At 33.9% G+C, this 22,115-nt stretch overlaps 1 protein-coding gene across 2 annotated transcripts in view; it reads left to right on the top strand.

Moving 5' to 3' along the window:
• STXBP5L (syntaxin binding protein 5L) overlaps window positions 1-22,115 on the top strand; it is a 387,479-nt gene that overhangs the window by 129,420 nt on the left and 235,944 nt on the right. For both annotated transcript variants that reach the window (XM_057697539.1, XM_057697540.1), the window contains exons 7-8: window positions 4,517-4,600; window positions 9,576-9,699. In XM_057697539.1, coding sequence (XP_057553522.1) covers window positions 4,517-4,600; window positions 9,576-9,699 — 208 coding nt within the window. The remainder of the gene's footprint in view (window positions 1-4,516; window positions 4,601-9,575; window positions 9,700-22,115) is intronic.

Raw genomic sequence — 22,115 nt, 5'->3', positions numbered from 1 at the left:
CCCTTTCTCCACATCCTTGCCAACGTTTGTTGATTATTTGTTGTCTTTTGATGACAGCCATTCTGACAGGTATGAGATGATATCTTGTGGTTGTGATTTGCATTTCTCTGATGATTAGTGATGTTGAGCAACTTTTCATGTGCCTATTGGACATCTCTATGTCTGCATTAGAAAAATGCCATTTTTTAGTCAGATAGTTTGTTTTTTTGATATTGAATTGTATGAGTTCTTTATATATTTTGAATGTCGGTTGCATCATTTGTAAATATTTTATCAGATTCCATAGTTGTCTTTTCATTTTGTTGATGCTTTCCTTCACTGTGCAAAAGATTTTTAGTTTGATGTGGTCCCATTTGCTTATTTTTGCTTTTGTTGTCCTTGCCTGAGGAGACAGATCCAAAAAAATATTGCTAAGACTGATTTCAAAGAGCATACTGCCTACGTTTTCTTCCAGGAGTCTTATTTCAGATCTTACATTTAAGTCTCTTGTCCATTTAGAGTTTATTTTTTTTATATGTTGTGAGAAAATGGTCTAGTTTCATTCCACTGCCTTTACTATTATATTTGCTTTTACCAACGAGATTTATATTCTTCATGTATTTTCTCATTTCTTGTTATGGCCTTTTCTTTTTTGCTTAAAGAAGACCCTTTAACATTTCTTGTGTGGCCTGCACAGTGATGATGAACTCTTAGTTTTTGCTTGTCTTGGGAACCCTTTATATTTCCTTCAATTCTGAATGCTAACGTTGCTGTGTAGAATATCCTTGGTTTGGGTTTTTTCCTTTCAGCACTTTAAATATCATGTGACTTCCTTCTGGCCTGTAGTTTCTGCTGAAAAATCAACTGAGAGCCTTATGGAGGTCCCCTTCTGTTAGACTCTGTTTTTCTCTTGCTGCCTTTAGAATTCTCTATCTTTAACTCTGGCTGTTTTGCTTATGATGTGTCTTGGTATCAAGTCTTCAGGTTCATCTTTTTAGGACTGTCTCTGATTCCTGGACCTGGATATGTATTTCATTTCCCAGGGTAGGGAATTTTTCAGCCATTATTTCATCAAATATGTTTTCTGCCCCCTTTTCTCTCTTTTCTTCTCCTGGGTTTAAATCCTATACCATGAATGTTATTAGGCTCAATGATGTCTCAGAGGTCCCTTAAACTATCCTCATTTTAAAACCTTTTTCTTTTTACTGTTCTGATTGGGTGATTTCCACTATTCTGTTTTCCAACTCACTTATTAGTTCTTCTGTACCACTTAATCTGCTTTTTATTCTCTCTGGTATATTTTTCATTTCAGTATATAGTTGAAGTGAGCATTGCCTGGGGCTTTTCCTAGAGCACAGTGGGGCCACAAGCTTGGCCAGGTTGGGAGTTCTAGAGTCAGAGCCTTACATGGACTAGGGCTTTTCCTAAAGTGCTCTGAGGGACACTGCCTTGGGACGAGTGGGCTATAGCCAGAGGGGCTAGAGCTGGAGCCTGGTGTGGGCCAAGGCTTCTCTTGGGGTATGTTGGGTACCATTTCACAGCTGTGGGGTTAGAGCCAGAGCTGGGTGCAGGCTGTGCTGGATGTCCTTGGCTGGCTGGCTAGAGTGCCAAGCACTTTTCAGTTTGCTGCCTCTGCACCGGAACTCAGAGTGAGTGAGTTAGTTTTCGTGCCTTTTAAGTGTGGAGTCTCAGTTTCCTACAGCCCTCTGACTCTCCCAGACATAAGCCCCACTGGTTTTCAAAACCTTTTAAGGAATGTTGTCTTTTCAGTGCTGGCCCCCAGGGCTGGGGGCCTAATGTGGGTCTCTAATGCCTTGCTTCTTAGGGATGACCTCTGAGTTTGTAATATCCCCTTCCTCTATTGGGTCACCTGCTGGGGGTGTGGGTGCTGACTAGATGGCTTGTTTCACCCTTGTACCTGTCTCTGTGTGGTTTTTTTCTTTATACCCTTCATTGTAGAAAAGCTGTTCTGCTAAGTCTTCAAGTTGTTCTGAGAGAAAGTTGTTTTATATATAGTTGTAGTTTTGGTGTGCGCGCAGGGGGAGGTAGGCTCAGGGTTCTCCTACTCTTCCATCTTGATTCCACCTCAACTCAGTGATCTTTGATGTTACTCTTGAAAAAATTTTATAACTCACTGAAGGCTCAGGTGATGGTTAGCATTTTTTAGCTATCAAGTACTTTTAATTAAGTTATGTGCACTGTTTTCTTAGTCATAATGCTGTTGCATACTTAATAGACTACAGTATAGAAGTCTATATGCACTGGGAAACCAAAAAAAAACTTGTATGACTCACTTTATTTTAATATTACATTCTGTTGAGGTCGTCTGGAACTGAACCCACAATATCTCCAAGGTATGCCTGTATTTATGAAACTGTATATCTCCCTCCTGATAAGGATTCATCTATATCCCACAAGGTTCAATATGAGGCATTTTTCTTCTGTTCGGTTTCATACTTTTCATTATGATTTCTTCTTTGACCATAATTACTTAACAGTATATTTTTTAGTTTCCAAAATATTTTTGTCAATTATTTCTAATTTTATTTTATGGTTGTTAGGGAATAAATGGTATCTATGATTTTGATTATTTGGTATTTACTAATTTAACAGATATTTTTTCAGAATCCTATTTTCTTCAGAAACCATTCCGGGTCCTGGTAATATGTAGTGAAGAAGTCACCTACTTTGCCTATATCTATACACACACACACACACACACACACACACACACAAGATATGTATTTGTGACATAGGCAATATTCCTGTTTTGATGTGATCAGGCATAATCACAGAGTGATTTTGTCTGGTGTCTCCTGGATGTCAGGGGCTGTTTTTCTCTTTCTCAATTCTTTAAGTGATTCTAATGTATTTTTATATTTCCCATATCTTAATCTTGTATTGTTATCTGAAATTTATGATACTTTAAGGCTTATTATTTTATATTTTGTGATTTACTGGGGCTATTGTTTACAATGTTTTTATAAATAAAATGACTTCTATCTTTCAGCTTATTATAAAAAATATAATCGCAGTTTAGAATATCTTTTCATTACATCCTGGGGCCCAGTTTCTGAAAAGTTATATTAATTTTCTTGCTTAGGTCAGATTTCCCAAACTCTTTAGACTAATAAATCGCATTTCCATACACTTCATAGGAATTTTTTCTCATGTACTTCATAGGATTTGGTTTTATTTTTTATCATTTTCTCAGGTATGTAAAAAAAGTTGAAGTTAAAACATATCTTAGCGCAGTATACATGACTTTATAAAAATTTTATTTTAAGAAATAGTCTTTGTTTACACTAATTTTGACTTTTTAAATTTATGAAATCCTTATGCCGTTTACTTTAACTTAGCATGTAAATAAGCTCAGTTTTTAAAGTTAATTTTAAAATTTGTTTGTGATTTAGTAATAAAACATTTAAATATATGCTATACCTTCAAAAGTAATATGCATTGCTTTCATGACCTGAAATATGAAATTTTATTTCCTATTAAAACTACTAGCTGGTTTATTTTTGTTGTTTTTTTGGTGTGTGTTCTGTTATAAAATTTCTAGGGAAATGATTAGGTCTCAAGATGCTATGTAGGAGTAACATAACTACCATTATATTTTCTGTTTTTAACCACTCTTTTTGGAGTTATTGAAACAATATAAGAATTTTATTAACAGTATAAGAATTTTCATCAGAGAATACTACTAATGGACTTCAAGAAAAGCATCTTAAGGCACATTCATGGGAAATATCATTATTTGAACATTGGCCTATTTTTATCCTTTCTTTTTTTTTGTTTTAACCAGTGATAGATTAAATTTAAGAAAATGTAACTACAAATAATAACTCAGAATCATATTATAGTAAAAATCATCAACACAGCTAGCTGTATTTAGATGAATGACTGTCTTGAATATGATCATCTAATAATCATTTTCTGTTCTCAACTTTTCTTTTGAAATGAAGAATGTATATTTTGTTAATTGTCTTATTAATTTATAATTCAATATCAACTATTTTTAATGATGTGAGCCTCTAGAATAATTTTGTGAAGTACTAAGAGTTCAAAAATCACCAATTTAAAATACTAACATAAGTTAGAGAGAAAATTGGATTTGATAGAGAGAAATTTGAAGCTGAATCTGTGGCCACATTTTTCAAGTGCATAGGACTGGATGGCATATACACTGTTAAAGTTATCACATTTCATCCTTTATTTCATCTTCATTTTCTATCCCATTTTTCTTTTGTTCCAATGTGTGTTCTCATTTATTTTTATGTTGTGTCATATATACTTACATGTTTTCTCAGTTTCCTCTTTGAAATGAGGTAGATTTCATTGGCAAATGTTTATATTAAGGTAGAGTTCATCTGCCAATTTTTTGCAATGTAGAAAACCTATATTCAGGTTTGGGAAAATTGATATTCTAAATAAAGTATTGCATAGATTTTACTTTATTGTATTAACATTAATCTTTATTTGGAGCAAGCTAAAATTAATGTAGAATTACAAAAATGATTGTTCTAATGTTTTCCAGCTGCTAATAGGTTATGAAAATGGTACTGTAGTATTCTGGGACTTGAAATCTAAAAGAGCAGAACTGAGAGTTTATTATGATGAGGTAAGTGATTTCTACTGAAATATTTGAAAAGAGTATTGTGATTTTATGCCTGTTTTCTACTTTTAAGCTTTGTATGTTACCAATATTTTTATCATTGGAAAAGCGCCTTGTTCTGATCCAGTGCCTCACACTGCTTCTTGGTATTTTCATGAGCTCCACCTCCGAGTTGTTCTCATGAGTGGAATTTTGCCTTGACAGACTATTTTTAAGCCTTTCTGGCCATCTTAAATATGTTGGTGTCTATTACCTATCTTTTCCTTTCCTTTAGGTCCCATGCTTATTTCTTAACCTCTTTGTCCTTAAGGTCTCTAAAGATACTATTCACATCTTTGGAAAATTGTTTTTCTGTGGCAGAAAGTTTAAGTAGTCAGTTTGAAAGGCCTTATCTTCTCATACATGCCTTTTTACAATAAAGTGAGATTTTAAAAATAGTAATACTTAATAATGAGTCAGATCTTGAAGTAGGTTTTATCAAACAGAATTGAGGTTTTAGGTTTTCATGTAGAGAAAGCAATGAACTCTTATCAAGGAATAGTCTCTTAATTGATAAGTTGTTCAAAGATTGATTCTAGGCCATTAATTATTTCCTTCTTAAGAAGAAGACAATGTGAAAAGAGTGAGGCTAGGGGCAAAAGGTGAGAAAGGGGAATTATGTCTTGTAGCTGTGGAAATAAAGGTGATCATCTAGGCTCTCAAATTTAAAAAATGGTACAGTGATGAGAGATAGGAGGAAAATACAGGTCAAAAATCACCGTTTAGTATTATCCAGGCTTAAATGGGAAGAGTGCCAAAGAATTTAAGACAACACTAAGATAAATAGAAAAAGAAATTTGAAAGGAAAACACATTTTTTAGAACAGTTCCTTTTTATGCTCCCTTCCATACCCTTATATCATTAAAATTGAAATTTTGGTGCTTAAAGATAGAAGCCTTCAGCTATCCCATAAACCCCACCCCCATTCATTTCTTAGTGGTTCTGGCAAACTAAGATTTTATCATATATACAAGATTATTGTCATGGTGACAAAGAATTCAGAAGTGAATGATATAACAGCTGGGTAATTTGTTCATGATTAGTGAACAATACTCTGGCAAGCAGTGTCATACAGTTACACTCTTTAAGATCAACTTCCAGGGCACCTTGAATCATAAGAAAAGAAGGTCCTAGAGAGCTAAGCTAGGGTTTCCCTTTTGCTACATACATAAAATATGAAGATGAGGATGGAGATCACTTCCTCTCTCAAGACTAGCAGTTAGATAAGAGTCCAAATACCATCTGTGTATTTAGCCATTTGGAACTAGAGTAAGGCAGCTGAAATGGAAATCCAGATGAGAATGTTCAATCAGCTAGTTTTCCTGTGGCCTTAAAAATTGTGGAAGGATGGTTTCTAACCTTAAAAAGTAAGTGAGGGGAAAGAGGGGAGGGTTGGAGGGGAATGAATTGGGAGATTGGGATACCAAATTGTACACACTAAATATATGCAATTTATTGTATGTTAACTGTATCTCAATAGAAGTTCTTAAAAAAAGTGAAAGTAATTTTGCAATGAAATGTAAATAAAGATGTAATAAAGATTAACAATATTTGTCAGTAGAGTACTATACCTACTTTATACCTAGAATTATATGAAAATGTATATAATATTGATTTACTTTAATGCATAATTATGTCCTATCATTTTAATAAAGATAGTTGTATACTTCATGTTACTGCCAAACTTTTCAAACTTTTTTTAGCACTTTACCTCTCATATTTTGAAATCATCTGTAATACTTACCTGAAATGGTTTTTCATAAGTCACCAATGATCAGTGACCCCTTCTTAGTCTTTTAAGTTTCTCACTAAACCTGTGACTTTACATCAGCCCTTCCTTCTTAATATGGTTTCTTCCCTTGTTTGTGTTGTTCCACCTCATTTTTCACCCTTCCTTTCTCCATCACTGGTTCTTTCCTCAGCTCTCCTTTAAATTATGGATAATTTTCAGGATTCTACATCTTCACCCTCTTTTCATTTTTCCTTTAGTTTACATTTATGTTCATATCACCTACCATCATTTCAAATATTACCTATATTATGCTGATAAATAAAAAATTCATGTATCTTTAACTCTTACCTCTTTCCTTAATCTAGATCCAAATATCTAATAATCTGTTAGGTAAGTCCAGTTGAATTGGCACTGAATTTATATTTAAAGATCTGAACCTCTTTCTCTGGTTTTTTCTTTTTTTCAGTTTTTCAATTTTGATTTGTTATTTCAATTTAGAACCCTCAGAGTCATATTTGACCCTTTTTTATTCTTCATATATTATATGCAATCACTTTTGTAGTTTTCTTGATCCTATTTTTATATTGTCTCTCATTTATTTCCTCTCTTTATTTCCTCTCTTTTCTTATTCAGTGTCCTAGTTGAGGATGTTATCTCTTGTGTGGGAGACTTATAATAGCCTTTTAACTAATCACATTTCCTCAGATATCTTACCTTTTCAATATATCTTTCACTAACAAGATTATCATTTTAAGACATAGCAGATCATATAATTCTCTACCTCAGAAACTTTGAATGGCTCCCAGTTGTCAACAATACAAAGTCTTATTCCTTGACAGGATTTTTAAGGCCCTGGTGCTATCTTTTTCCCTTGAATTTAGTTTACTGCATCTTTGTACAAATTCCTCACACTTCAGACATATTACTCACTGTCTCCTAAATGTACCATTTACTTCCTACCTCCAAGCCTTTGCTTCTGCTAATACCTTATCATGAACTCCCTTCTTTCCTCTTATACATATCAAAGTTCTATTAATTCTTTAGCTACTGTAAAGCTATTTGGACTGTCTAACTAGACACTTGGTGAATAACCACTGATGAATTCAGAGTTTTGTTTTGTAAATCCAAGATCATTTTAATAAATAACTATATGAATTTTGCTTCCACATTAGCTGTGAAATTTTTGTTTCATTACATCAATGTTTCTTAAATAATCTCTCACAGAGAAATCTCTCAGAGTTTGACAGGAGAATGACCTTTTCATTTCTTGGGTAACTGCTGTTTTTCCTTTTTTCAAATTGTTACCTAGCTTTTTGGGTTTCCTTTGTCTTTTTTGTTTACAGGAAATTCAGTCACAGCCACTGAGTTGACTAAAGTGACTAGTGTTTTATTTTCCATATTATTTTCCATTTTTGAAAATTCTTTTTTAATTAGTTGTATTCGGTTTTTCAGCAAACCCTTAAAGTCCTTTTTAAAAGAAAAGGGTAGGGTATAATCAAATAAATAGAAATTGAGTCCGTTCAAATGTCAACTCTTCAGTCTCTTCAATAATGGACTATTTGACATCCTATTCATTAACAAGTTGGTTTTACATGCCTACTCTTCTGTACAATAAGTGTACTTCTTTTATAGTACTTATTTTGGTTTTATGTTGTATCTGTTATTTTTATATCTGTTTTCTTCAGTAGACAGAAATTCAGTGGAATAGAAAGAAAGGTTAGGGCTGGGGATGCTTTCTCTGTGCCTACCACTTATAGAAAGTAGTCTGAGAGAACTTTAAATTGACTGAGGTTCATCCAAGTTAATATGTAGAAGAGGTAAGAAGTGACATTTCCCTTTAACCACATAAAAATTGAGGAGAAATAAGCAGAGAAGACAAAGAAGAGTGTTTTTTCTCTCTCACTGCTTCTACTGAACCCTGGTGATAAAGACGTCTCTCTGCCCAGTAATGAAGACCAGGGTGAGAGAAAACATAAGTCCAGTGTGTCATGGTATCTTTTCCAATTAACCAAATCTTATCTTGAGGTCCACTCATATACTATTTCATTTTTACTCTAGCCATTATTTATCTGTAACTCTAATAATACTTATTGTTTGGAAATATATGTGTGTGTACATATGTATAAGTTTGGTATAAAATAAATATATACATAACTTAGTTTTATAAATATAGATTAAAAACAAAATGTTAAAAGTTCCAAACAATAAGTATCATTAATATTGACATAAATGTTTCCTATCTTGTAGTTAAGTTCCTTTAAGGAAAAGATTATGCTCTATACATGTGTTCAACTTTTATATCTACTAGAGTTTCTTTCATTGTGCTTATTAGCACATTACTTAAGTTCCATATATACTTTAATTTTGAAAGAATACCAAGTGTGGAAATATTTGATAACATTAATAACTTATTTATTTAACAGATTTTTTGAGTACCTACTTATGCAAGACACTGCAACCACTGGGAATAAAACAATTTAGGAAAATGTAATGATTACTTTTAATTTTATTTTATTCACATCTATAGAGTGAATCTGTAAATACAAAAAAATTTAGACTCTTCTTGCTTTAAGTCAAATAGTATATGTTAGAGTTAATATAGTTCAGTGATTCCAAATATGGGTTTTGTAGTTAGATGCTGGCTTTGAGTGGTATAATCTGAGCAAGTATCTCAATCTTTCTAGGCCTATTTTACCACGTGTAGTTTGGAAAAACATAACATCCGTTTTGTAGTATTAAATGAGATAATATACATAAACTGCTTGCCCTGGGGTCTGGCATGTAGTTAGCCCTCAAATTGTAACTCATGTAAATTACTTTTTAAGTTGTATACCTTAAGTGGAACTAGGCTTCTACCTCAGGAGAGATTATCTTCTGATAGCTTTGTTTTTACTTCTCTGTAATAATTTTCAAAGAAGCATTAAAGGATACAGGGAGGACATAGGATTTACAACAGAAAGTTCTGGGATCTAATGATATTATGAAATTTGTTTAACTCTTCTTTATCTCAGGAGATGAGTTTTTGTAGCCTTTTATAAGCCTATAGAGGGTTGAAGCCAAAGGTAGTGTGATCTGGGTCAGAAAAATTACATAAATTTCTTAAGTGTTATTGCTATAATAATTCTGTGTTGAAATAGTTTTCCTTTGGAATACAGAATGATATATAAACTGTTTTCCTCCTCTACTTGTTTTTAATTGTTATTTCATTAGGCTATTCATTCAATCGATTGGCATCATGAGGGCAAACAATTCATGTGCAGCCATTCAGATGGTAGCTTGACTTTGTGGAACCTGAAAAGCCCAAGTCGTCCTTTCCAGACCACAATTCCACATGGTAAGATGTATGCTTTCAAAAGAAATCAACTCTGGAGTTGCAGTGTTGTTACTTGAAGTAGGAAAGTTGGTATCATTATCACTAGAAAGAGGTAATAAGACATAGCTTCTGATTCTAAATACACCTTTATACCTCCTTCAGATCCCCACATTATGACCCCAAGTTTCTATACTTCCCTTCCTCCTGTCTATCAGCTTTCCTACATTGTAAGTGATACCTATGTATAGACCCTCCCAGCCAAAAATCAAATAATTGATGGTTGATGTAGCTGAAGCAGAGGAGACTATATAGGATATTTGACCAATTTTAAGGGGTAAGGAACTAGTGAGAGAATGGCACTTTATAGATCTGACTCTTACACCTAATTTCTGTACTGCTTTAGAGTCTGTTGTTTTCTAATTCTTCCATTTATTTCCATTTTCTGCCATTTGATTCCACTAAATTATGACTGTGTTTATTGGTTATATTTATTATATTCCTCTTTGAAAGGAAATATTTAGTATTTACGTTGAATCTGTCTAACCAGGCAGAATAAAAATTTCAGATTATGGATATCTTTTATTCAGAGGCTATATTATTATCTGTAATATTGGTGATGATCTGAGTTTCGTGTTTACCTCATACTTGGTTGTTTGTAAGAATAGAGAGGTCAAAACCTAGAGGTTAATCAAATATACTCTATTTCATAGTTTCTGAGTGTTTATTATAGTTTCACTTATAAAAAATTGTGGTATGTTTTTATAGTGGGTGACCCATAAATTAAAAGATGGAATTATTCCAATTTGGGTTGATCTGCCATTTTTTGTACCACAGTTGCATGTTCCATCACAAAAGATTAAATTATTGGAACATTTGCCTTAGCAGTTTACTTAGAGATTACCTTACATTTATACACTTAGAGATGCTTTATTTATTTATTTAAATAGAAGTACAGTTGATATATTATTTTATATTAGTTTTAGGTATACAACATAGTTATTCAATATTTTTATAGATTATACTCAATTTAAAGCTTTTACCAAGTAATGGTTATAATTCCCTGTGCTGTACAATATTCCTCATTGCTTATTTATTTCACACATAGTAGTTTGTATCTCTTAATCTCATACCCCTAATTTGTCCCTCCCCACTTCCTCCTCTACTCTGGTAACCACTAGTTTGTTCTCTATATCTGTGAGTCTGTTTGTTTTGCTTTTGTTTTATTTTTTGGTTCCACATATAAGTGACAACATAGAGTATTTGTCTTTCTTTTAATTATTTAACTTAGCATAGTACTCTATGCTATTCTGCCATCCATGTTGTTGCAAATGGCAGAATTTCATTCTTTATATGGCTGAGTGATATACATATATCATCTTCTGTATCTATCCATCTGTTGTTGGGCATGTACCATAAAAACTCCTAGAAGAGAATATAGGCAGAACACTGACATAAATTGCAGCAGTATTTTTTTGGATCTATCTCCTAAGGCAAAATAAGTAAAAGCAAAAATAAACAAATGGGACCTATAACTTAACTTCTGCACAGCAAAGGAAACCATTGACAAAAAGAAAAGATACCTTACAGAAAGGGAGAAAATATTTGCAAGTTATATGACTGATAAGGGATTAATATCCAAAATATGTAAACAGCTCATACAACTTAATATCAAAAAACCCACAGATAATCCAATTAAAAAATGAGCAGAAGACCTGAATAGACCATTTTCCAAAGAAGACACACAGGTGTCCAATAGGCTCAAGAAAAAATGCTCAACATCACCAGTCATCAGAGAAATGCAAATCAAAACCACAGTGAGATATCACCTCACACCTGTCAAAATGGCTATCATCAAAAAGTCTACAAGTAACAAATGTTGATGAGGATTTGGGGAAAAGGAAATTCTAGTACACTGTTGGGGGGATTGAAATTGGTGTACCCACTATAGAAAACAGTATGGTGGTTCCTCAAAAAACTTAAAACAGAATTACCATGTGATCCAGCAGTTCCACTACTGGGTATATATCCAAAGAAAATGAAAACACTAATTTGAAAAGATACATGCACCCCAATGTTCATAGCTGCATTATTTATAATAGCCAAGATATGGAAGCAACCTAAGTGTCTACAACAAATGAATGATTAGAGATAATTTATTTAAAGATTTCCTCATGAAAAAACCTTGGAGAGATGTTTGCTCTACATCCCACTCAAGTTTAATTATTTGTTTCTATTTTGGGTTCCCTTCCTCCACCAAATAAAATTCCATGTCTTTTATTTGCAGTGGTGTAATAGGATTTATTCATAAATTTTCTGTCTAATTCCTTCTATTCTTCTCAACAGTCAACTTCTATGTAAGTTCTTTTTGACTTGATTTAATATTTGATACTTTCATATAAATATTTTACTATATCCATATTTATTTTATCAGTTTGGGTTATTTTCTATAATTCCATTTTCCTGTTGAAAGAGATGAAGTTCCATTCACAGATTGTAGCAAACACTAGTATCTAGGTTTCTTATAACATTTACTTCAGATTAAATTCCTGCTGCCTCACCATGACATAGTTAAGTAAGTGTCAGTGATTTTGATAATACTGGCATCCATTGTCATATCTATCTGCATTCTTTAGGTTTGCTTTGTTCCCTTTTGTTTTGGCTATTTTTCTTTTCTTTTTTTTTATTATTTTATTTTTGGCTACATTGGATCTTTGTTGCTGCAGGTGGGCTTTCTCTAATTGTGGCAAGCGTGGGCTGCTCTTCGTTGTGGTGTGTAGGCATCTCAGTGCAGTGGCTTCTCTTGTTGCAGAGCATGGGCTCTAGGCATGTGGACTTCAGTAGTTGTGGCACGTGAGCTCAGTAGTTATGGCTCGTGGGCTTTAAAGTGCAGGCTCAGTAATTGTGGCGCACGGGCTTAGCTGCTCCCAGGCATGTGGGATCTTCCCAGCCTAGGGCTCAAACCCATGTCGCCTGCATTGGCAGGTGGATTCTTAACAACTGTGTTACCAGGGAAGCCCCTATTTTTATTTTCTAAAACAAATTTTTTCTCTACCTCTTTAGTTGTACCTTAAAATTTTTAATATCTAATTTCATTAATAATATGAAATTGTTATTGTTTGAAATATTTTCTAACTCCTATTTTAATTCTCCTTTGACCTATTAGTTATTTAGACACATTTCCTAATTTCTGAAATTTTTTTGATTACAGATTTTAAAATTATAGTTAGAAAATATGGCATGATACAAGTTCTATAAGATTTACTGAGAATTGATTTATAATTAATTACCATGAAGTTCCAAGTATACTTAAGAAGAATATAGTTTCCTAACTGTTACACAAAGGTCAAATTTGAAATTCTCGTTTTTACTTTGTACTGTTTAAATCTTCACTGTTTTTATTATTGTTTGAGTTTTCAATTCTTAGAGAAGTTAAAAATATCTGTTATGAATTTTTCCTTGTAATTCTATTCATTTTTATTTTTATACTTTAATAATCAAATAGCTAAATGTGGCTGATGTTATTTGTCAGATCTGTGATTTTAACTGGTGTTTGACTAGTAATCAATTTCTGAGAAAGTGATGTTAAAATTTAATGATTATAAAATTGTCTACTTTTCACTTTAATTCTGTCCTTTTTTGTTTCATGTATTTTAAGGTTTTTATTGTTGGGTATCCATCACGTCTCCTGTAGAGAACATATAGTTGGGTCTTGCTTTTTTATTCAGTCTTACATCATTTAGTTGGAGTGTTTAGTCCATTAATATTAAATATAATTACTGATGGGATTGGATTTAGGTATACCAGTTTATTATTTGCTTTTTGTTGGTCCTATCATTTTTTGTTCCTTTTAGCTCTGCTTTTTGCCTTCTTTTGGATTATTTGAAAGTGTTTATTGTAATTCCATTTGAATTTACATATGGACAGTTTATCTTCATATATTCTTTTTAATCAGTTGCTCTAGGGATTACAATATATTGTACTTCCTTAATTTTCCATATTCTATTAGAGTTAATTGTAACACTTTAAATAAAATGTAGAAATTTCACAACCACATATATTTATTTACCTCCCTCCATTGTCCTTCAGCAATAGTAATCATATGTATTACATCTAAATACAATGTTATAATTTTTGCTTTGAATACTCGTGTTTTTTTTTTTTTTTTTTTTGATGTATAGTTAACTTACAATGTTTTCTTAGTGTCAGGTGTACAGTGTAGTGATTCAGTTATTTTTTTTCAGTTTATATTCCAGCATAGGTTATTACAAGATACTGAATATTCCTTGTTGCTTATCTATTTTATGTATGGTAGTTTATGTCTGTTAACCCAATATGTGTAATTTGCCCCTCCTCCCTCCCCTCCTTTGGTAACCATAAATTTGTTTTCTATATCTGAGTCTGTTTCTGTTTTGTGTATAAATTCACTTGTGTTATTTTGTAGACTCCACTTATAAGTGATATCATATAGTATTTGTCTCTCTCACTTCACTAAGTATAATATTCTCTAGGTCCATCCATGTTGCTGCAAATGGCAATATTTCATTCTTTTTATGGCTAATATTCCATTTTATATATATCTCACATCTTCTTAAGCCAGTCATCTGTTGATTGGCGCTTGGGTTGTTTCCATGTCTTGGCTATTGTAAATAGTGCTGCTGTGAACATTGGGGTGCATGTATCTTTTCAAATTAGAGTTTTCATTTTTTCTGGTTATATACTCAGGAGTGGGATTGCTGGATCATATGGGTAGCTCTATTTTTCATTTTTTGAAAACCTCCATACTGTTTTCCATAATGGCTGCATCAATTTACATTCCTTCCAATAGTGTACAAGGGTTCCATTTTCTCCACATCCTCTCCAATATTTATTATTTGTAGACATTTTGATGATAACCATTCTAACCAGCATGAGGTGATACTTCATTGTGGTTTTGACTTGCATTTCTCTAATAATTAGCAACATTGATCATCCTTTCATGTGCCTGTTAGCCATCTGTATGTCTTCTTTGGAAAAATGTCTATTTAGGTCTTCTGCCCACGTGTTTTTTTTTTTTCCTTTGGGTCATATGGTAGTTTTAATTTTAATTTTTTGAGGAATCTCCATACTGTTTTCCATAGTGGCTACACCAATTTACATTCCCACCAACAGTGCATGAGGGTTCCCTTTTTTCCACATCCTTGACAACACTTGTTATTTGCTGTCTTTTTGATAACAGCCATTCTGACAGGTGTGATGTGGTATCTTACAGTGGCTTTGATTTGCATTTCCCTGATGATTAGCGATGTTAAACATCTTTTCATGTACCTGTTGGATATATGTGTGCCTTCTTTGGAAAATGTCTATTGGGGTCCTTTGCCCATGTTTTTAATTGAGTTGTTTGTTTGTTTTAATGTGGAGTTGTATGAGTCCTTTGTATATATTTTGAATATTAATACCTTGTTGGTGATAACATTTGCAATATCTTCTTTCATTCAAGAGGTGGCCTTTTCATTTTGTTGATTTTTTTTCCCCTTCACCATGCAAAAGCTTTCTAGTTTGGTGTATTCCCATTTGTTTAATTTTTTATTTTTCATTTCCCTTGCCTGAGGAGACATATCCAAAAAATATTGCTAAGACCAACAGCAGAGCACACTGCCTATGCTTTATTTTGAGAAGTTTTATGGTTTCAGGTCTTAACATTTAAGTCTTTGTTCCATTTTGACTTTATTTTTGTATATGGTGTGAGAGAATAGTCCTGCTTTGATTACTGTAGCTTTGTAGTATAGTTTGAAATCAGGGAGTGTGATACCTCCATCTTTGTTCCTATTTCTCAAGATTGTGTTGGCTATTTGGGGTCTTTTGTGTTTCCATACAAATTTTAGTATTATTTGTTCTAATTCTGTGAAAAATGCCATGTTGACGAGGATTGCATTGAATCTGTAGATTACCTTGGGTAATATGGTCATTTTAGCAATATTAATTCTTAAAATCAATGATTGCTGTATATTTTTCCATTTGTTTGTGTCATCTTCTATTTTGTTCATCAGCATCTTATAATTCTCCTCTAAACTTTATTTCTTCCTTTTCAATTTGAAATTATTTTATTTCTTTTGTTTTTCTGATTGCTGTGGCTAGGACTTCCAATAATATGTTGAATACGGGTGGTGAGAGTGCTGCCCATGTTTTGATTGTTTTTGTTTGTTTGTTTGTTTTGTTTGTTTTGCTTTGTTTTGATATTGACTTGTATGAGCTGTTTGTATATATTGGATATTAACCCCTTGTCAGTTGCATCATTTACAAATATTTTCTCCCATTCTGTAGGTTGTCTTTTTACTTTGTTGATGGTTTCCTTTGCTCTGTAAAGTCTTTTAAGTTTGATTAGGTGCCATTTGTTTATTTTTGCTTGGGTTTCTTTTGCCTTGGGAAGACTGATCTAAGATAATATTACTATGATTTACATCAGAGAATATTTTGCCTGTGTTCTCTTCTGGGAGTTTTATGGTGTCAAGTCTTATATTTAGGTCTTTAAACAATTTTGAGTTTATTTTTGTATCTGGTGTGAGGAAGTATTCTAATTTCATTGATTTACATGTAGCTGTCCAGCTTTCCAAACACCACTCGCTGAAGAGACTATTTTTTCTCCATTGTATATTCTTGCCTCCTTTCTTGTAGATTAGTTGACCATATGTTGTGAATTTATTTCTGGCCTGTCTGTCCTGTTCCATTGATCTCTGCATCTTTTTTTGGGTGAATACCACATTGTTTTGATGACTGTAGTTTTTTCTGAAGTCTGTAAGGATTATACCTCCAGCTTTGTAACTTTTTCCTTAGAATTACTTTGGCAATTCTGGGCCTTTTGTGGTTCCATATAAATTTTAGAATTGATCTAGCTCTGTGAAAAATGTCATGGATATTTTGATAGAGATTGCATTAAATCTGTAGTTTGCTTTGGGTAGTATGGCCATTTTAACAATATTAATTCTTCCAATCCAAGAGCATGGAATATGTTTCCATTTTTTAAAATCACTTTCAGTTTCCTTTTTCAATGTTTTATAGTTTTCAGAGTGGGGTCTTTCACCTCCTTAGTTAAGTTTATCCCTAGGTATTTTATATTTTTGATGCGATTTTAAACAGGATTTTCTTTACTTTCTCTTTCTGACATTTCATTGTCAGTGTATAGAAATGTAACAGATTTATGTATATTAATCTAGTATTCTGCTACATTGCTGACTTCTTTTATTAGTTCTAGTAGTTTCTGTGTGGAAACTTTAGGGTTCTCTACATAGAGTACCATGTCATCTGCATATAGTGACAGTTTTACCACTTCCTTTCCAGTTTCTCATTGCTCTGATTAGGACTTCCAATACTATGTTAAATGGCAGGGGACTGGAGTGGGGGAGTGGCTAAGAGTGAACATCCTTGTCTTGCTCCTGAATTTAGCAGGAAGTCTTTCAGCTTTTCACTGTTGCATATTATGTTGGCTCTGTGTTTGGTGTCAATGGCCTTTATTATATTGAGATATGTTCCTTATACCCACTTTGATGAGAGTTTTTATTATGGATGGATGTTGAATTTTTCCAAATGCTTTTTTTCTGTGTCCATTGTGAGTATGATGTGATTTTTATCCTTTCTTCTGTTAATGTGGTATATCATATTGATTGGTTTGTGAATTTTGAACTATCCTCATGACCCTGGAATAAAATGAACTTGATCATGGTGTATGATCCTTTTTATGTATTGTTGAACTTGATTTGCTAATATTCTATGGGGATTTTTGCATCTGTATTCATCAGAGATGTTGGCTTTTTCTTTTCTTTTCTTTTTTAATGTCTTTGTTTGGTTTTGGTGTCAGGGTGATGGTGGCCTTATAAGATGAATTAGGGAGTATTCCATTTTCTTCAATTTTTTGGAATAGTTTGAAAAGGATAGGTATAAGTTCTTCTTTGTATATTTGGTAGATTTCCCCAGTGAAGCTGTCCAGTACTGGACTTCTGTTTACAGGGAGGTTTTTTGTTTTTGTTTTTTTTTAATTACAGATTCTATTTTACTTCTAGCAAATGGTCTGTCCACATTATCTGTTTCTTCTTGACTCAATTTTGGCAGGCTGTACATTTCTAAAAACTTGTCCATTTCTTGTAAGATGTCTAATTTTTGGCATATAATAGTTGTTCATAGCATTTTCTTATGATGTTTTGTGTTTCTGTGCTATCAGTCATTATTTCTCCTCTTTCATTTCTTATTTTATTTGGGTCCTCTTTTTTTTCTTCTTGGTGACCTTGGCTAGTGGATTGTCAATTTTATCTTTTCAAAAAAACAGCTCTTGTTTCATTGATCTTTTTTATTATTTTTTAAATCCCTATTTTATATTTTTCCTCTCTGATCTTTATTATTTCTTTCCTTCTGGTAACTTCAGGCTCTTTTTTTTTTTTTTTTTTTTTTTTTTCTAATTCTTTTAGTTAGGCTGTTTTATTTTTTGAGGAAGAGCTGTATCAGTATGAACTGCCCTCTTAGAAATGCTTTTGCGGCATCCCATAGATTTTGTAAGGTTCTGTATTCATTGTCATTTGTCTTGGGGCATTTTCTGATTTCTTCTTTGATTTCATCATTGACCCTTTGGTTTTTTTAGTAGCATGTTGTTTTGTTTCCATGTGTTTTTTATTTTTCTGTTTTTCCTTGTATTATTTCTAGTTTCATACTCTTGTGGGCAGAAAAGATGTTTGAAATAATTTTGGTCCTCTTAAATTTGTTGAGACTTTGTTTTGTGACCTAGTATGTGCTCTATTCTAAAGAGTGTTGCATGAGCACTTGAAAATAATGTGTATTCTGTTTCTTTGGGTGTAGTGTCCTGTAGATATAAACTAAGTCCAACTGGTCACTTGTGTCATTTAGAACCTTTATTGACATTGATTTTCTGTCTGCATGATCTGTCCATTGATGTCAGTGGGGTGTTAACATCTCCTATTATTATTGTATTCCTGTCAATTTCTCCCTTTATGTCGCTTAGTATTTGTTTTATATATTTAGGTGTGCCTGTATTGTGTGCTTATATGTTGATGTGTGTAATATTCTCTTCTTATGTTGGTTTCCTTTATCATTATATAATTCCCCTCTTTGTCTTTGGTATAGACTGTCTTTTGCCTGGAATGAGTATTACTGTCATAACTTGTCTCTTTCTTCTCATTTCCACTTGCATGATATAGTGTTTTCCATCCCCTCATTTTCAATCTCTGTCTTTAGCCCTGAAATGAATCTCTTGTAGGTAGTATATGGTAGGTAATTGTTTTATTTTATTTTTTTTATCAAATCGGCTACTCCATGTGTTTTGATCAAGCATTTAGTCTGTGAGCATTTAAAGTAATTATTGATAGGTATGTATTTATTGCCATTTTATCCCTTGTTTTCAAGTTAATTTTGTAATTTTTCTTTGTTTATTCTTTTTGTTTTCCCTTTTATGGTTTGATGATTTTTCTTTGTAGTTTGCTTGCATTTCTTTCTTTGTTTCTGTGAATCTGTTGTATGTTTTTGATTTGTGGTTACCATGGAGTTAAAGTATGTTGACCCATAATTATATCTACTTGCTTTAAACTGTCATTCATGTTCAAACATATTATAAAAGATCTACATTTTTATTCCTCTTCCCCACATTTTTGGATTCTGATGTCATATTTTACATCTCCATGCTTATCCTTTTATTGTTTATTGTAGTTATAATTGCTTTTTATAATTTCTTGGTTTGTTTTTTAATCTTTGTGCTGGCTTATTTATGTGATCTTCAATCCATACTATATACTTGCCTTTCCTGTTGGGATTTTCCCTTTCCTATAGATTCTTGGTCCTTTTCCATTTAGAGAAGACTGTTCAATATTTCTTTTGGGGTAACTTTAGTACTGCTGTATTCTTTTAGTTTTTGCTTGTCTGAGAATTTCCTTATCTCTCCTTCTATTGTAATTAATAATCTTGCTGGGTAGAGTATCCTAGGTTTCAGGGTTTTCCCTTTCAGGACTTTAAATATATCATGTCACTCCCTTCTGGCCTGCAAAGTTTCTGCAGAGAAATCAGTTGATAGTCTCACGGGGGTTCCCTTGTAACTGTTTGTTTTTCTCTTGCTACCTTTAGAATCCTCTCTTTAACTTTAGCCATTTTAATTATGATATGTTTTGCTGTGGATCTGTTTGGGTCATCTTGTTTAGGACCCTCTGTTCTTCCTGTACCCAATATCTGTTTTCTTCTTTAGGTTGGGAAATTTTCAGCATACTTTTTTCAAATACATTTTTGATCCTCTTCTCTCTCTCTCCTCTTTCTGGAACCCCTGTTGTAGTTGGCATGTTTTATATTATCCCACAGATATTACATGTTGCTTTTTTTCCCCATTTGTCTTTCTGCCTGATTGGGTGGTTTCAATTATTCTATCTTCCAGATCACTTATTTTTTCTTCCATGTCATTTAGTCAGCTATTCATTGCTTCTAGATTGCTTTTAATCTCAGCAGTTGAATTGTCTATTTTTGATTGGTTCATCTTTAAAGCTTTTAGTTTGTTGTTGCAGTGATCTGCATTTCTATCAATAATCTTTCTCACTCAGCATTTTAATTGCCACCTTTTTGAGCTTGGGGTCTAGTAGACTGGTGAGATCTGTTTCATTGTTTGTTTTTTCAGTGGATTTTTCTCATTTTAATTGGGAGTAGTTCCTCTGCCTTTTCATTTTACTTAACTTTCTCTGTCTATGAATTTAAGGGCAACATTTTTCTACTGTGGTCTTGAAGGGGTGTTTTTATGTGGGATTGTCCTCATGGAGACTGTGTGTGTCCAGTGTTTTGGTGCAAGAGCTGGTTTCGGTATGGACACCAGCCACATCTTTCCTCAGGGTGTGCTGGTCGTTATCCTTTTGATAGAGCCTTTGGTTGGTGTTACAGTATCTAGAGCCTATGGAGGATATGAGGTGAGGCTTCCTCTCTCCTCTATGCCTGTGGCTGCCCCACTAGGGGAAGGGTTTGCTTCCCAGTAGTTGGAGTAGAAGCCCTAAAGTTTGGGTTCTGTCAGGCTCTGTTGCCCTTGAGTGTTTGCCCTGCCCCAAAGAGGTGATTGCTAAAAGCAAATGAGGCCCGTGCAGTCACAGAAACCTATGTACTGTCTGCGTAGACATCTGCCCAGAAGCAGCACAAGGTTTCTTCCTTTTTTCCATTGTGTACATCCCAGATCTAGGGCGAGGCTGTAGCTTAGAGTAAGATGAGTCTGGGGGTTTGGGGCATTGTGGTGGCAGGAATTGAGGTGGCTCCACTGCCACCTGAGATCTGGGCTACTACTGTGGCAATCTTCTCCCAGATCTAGTGCTAACTTGTGGTATGGAGTGGGTGGAGCTGGGGTGCTCTCATTGGGAGAGGAACCACTGCATACTCCTTAGCCTGCTGACAGTGGCTGTCTCCACCCAAATCAGACCACACCTGAAGCCATCAGGGCTGTCTCTTAGTTTCTGGGTGAGTCCTCTCCCAGGACCTATCTGCCCAGGATTCAGTGCTTCACTGAAGTGCACTCCTGTGGTACTGCCCCATGCCTGCAATTGCAGTGGCCTCCGTGGCTCCACCCAGATAACACTCAGCCCTTTGCGCTATCTCTGCATATCTAGACTGAGTCTTTGCCCAGATCTTGTGCCAGGCTGTATTGTGGAGTGAGCGGAGCTGGAGTGTTTGTCCCTTTGGATTGGGAAATGCAGCAAGGTGGCAGCTGCCACTGCAAGACTCTCTCTGCCCTAATTGTTAGCAAGCCAATATGTGTGCACTCCCCATGCAACAGAGTCTAGACATCCCCAGTCCTTCTGTTTGTCTCAGCAGGCAAGGAGCTTTGTCTGCTAGCTCGCTAGGGTGAGGGTCTGCCCATGTGGACATTCTCTTTCTTATAGATTCCTCCCAGGGGTGGAGGTCCCAACCCAAAGCTTTTTTTTTTCCCATTCTACCTGGTTATGTGGAAATCTGTCTTGCAACTTTGGTTATAAAGGAGTGCTTTTGCCAGTTTCCAGTTATCTTTGCATGAAAGTTCTTCCACATGTAGATATATTTTGATATGCTTTTTGGGGAAGGTGAGCTCCATGTCCTCCTCCTTAAGTATTTTTTTATTTTGATTTATTTAAAAATACTGGCTATATTACCTGTGATATACAATATATCCTAGAACTATCTTATACCCAATAGTTTATACCTTCTGCTTTCCCATCCCTATATTGCCCCTCACTCCCCTCTCCCCACTGGAAGGCACTAGTTTGTTCTCTATATCTCTGAGAGTGCTTCTTTTTTTGTTATATTCACTAGTTTATTGTATTTTTTAGATTCCACATATAAGTGATATCATACAACATTTGTCTTTCTCTGTCTGACTTATTTCACTTAGCATAATGCCCTCCAAGTCCATCCATGTTGCTACAAATGGCAAAATTTAATTCTTTTTCTGAGTAGTATTCCATTGTGTG

Source organism: Hippopotamus amphibius, chromosome 10 (assembly GCF_030028045.1).
Source record: "Hippopotamus amphibius kiboko isolate mHipAmp2 chromosome 10, mHipAmp2.hap2, whole genome shotgun sequence".
In the NCBI taxonomy this organism is placed as follows: domain Eukaryota; kingdom Metazoa; phylum Chordata; class Mammalia; order Artiodactyla; family Hippopotamidae; genus Hippopotamus; species Hippopotamus amphibius.
Note: the sequence above shows the minus strand (reverse complement) of the source record. Positions and strands in the feature narration are given on the sequence as shown.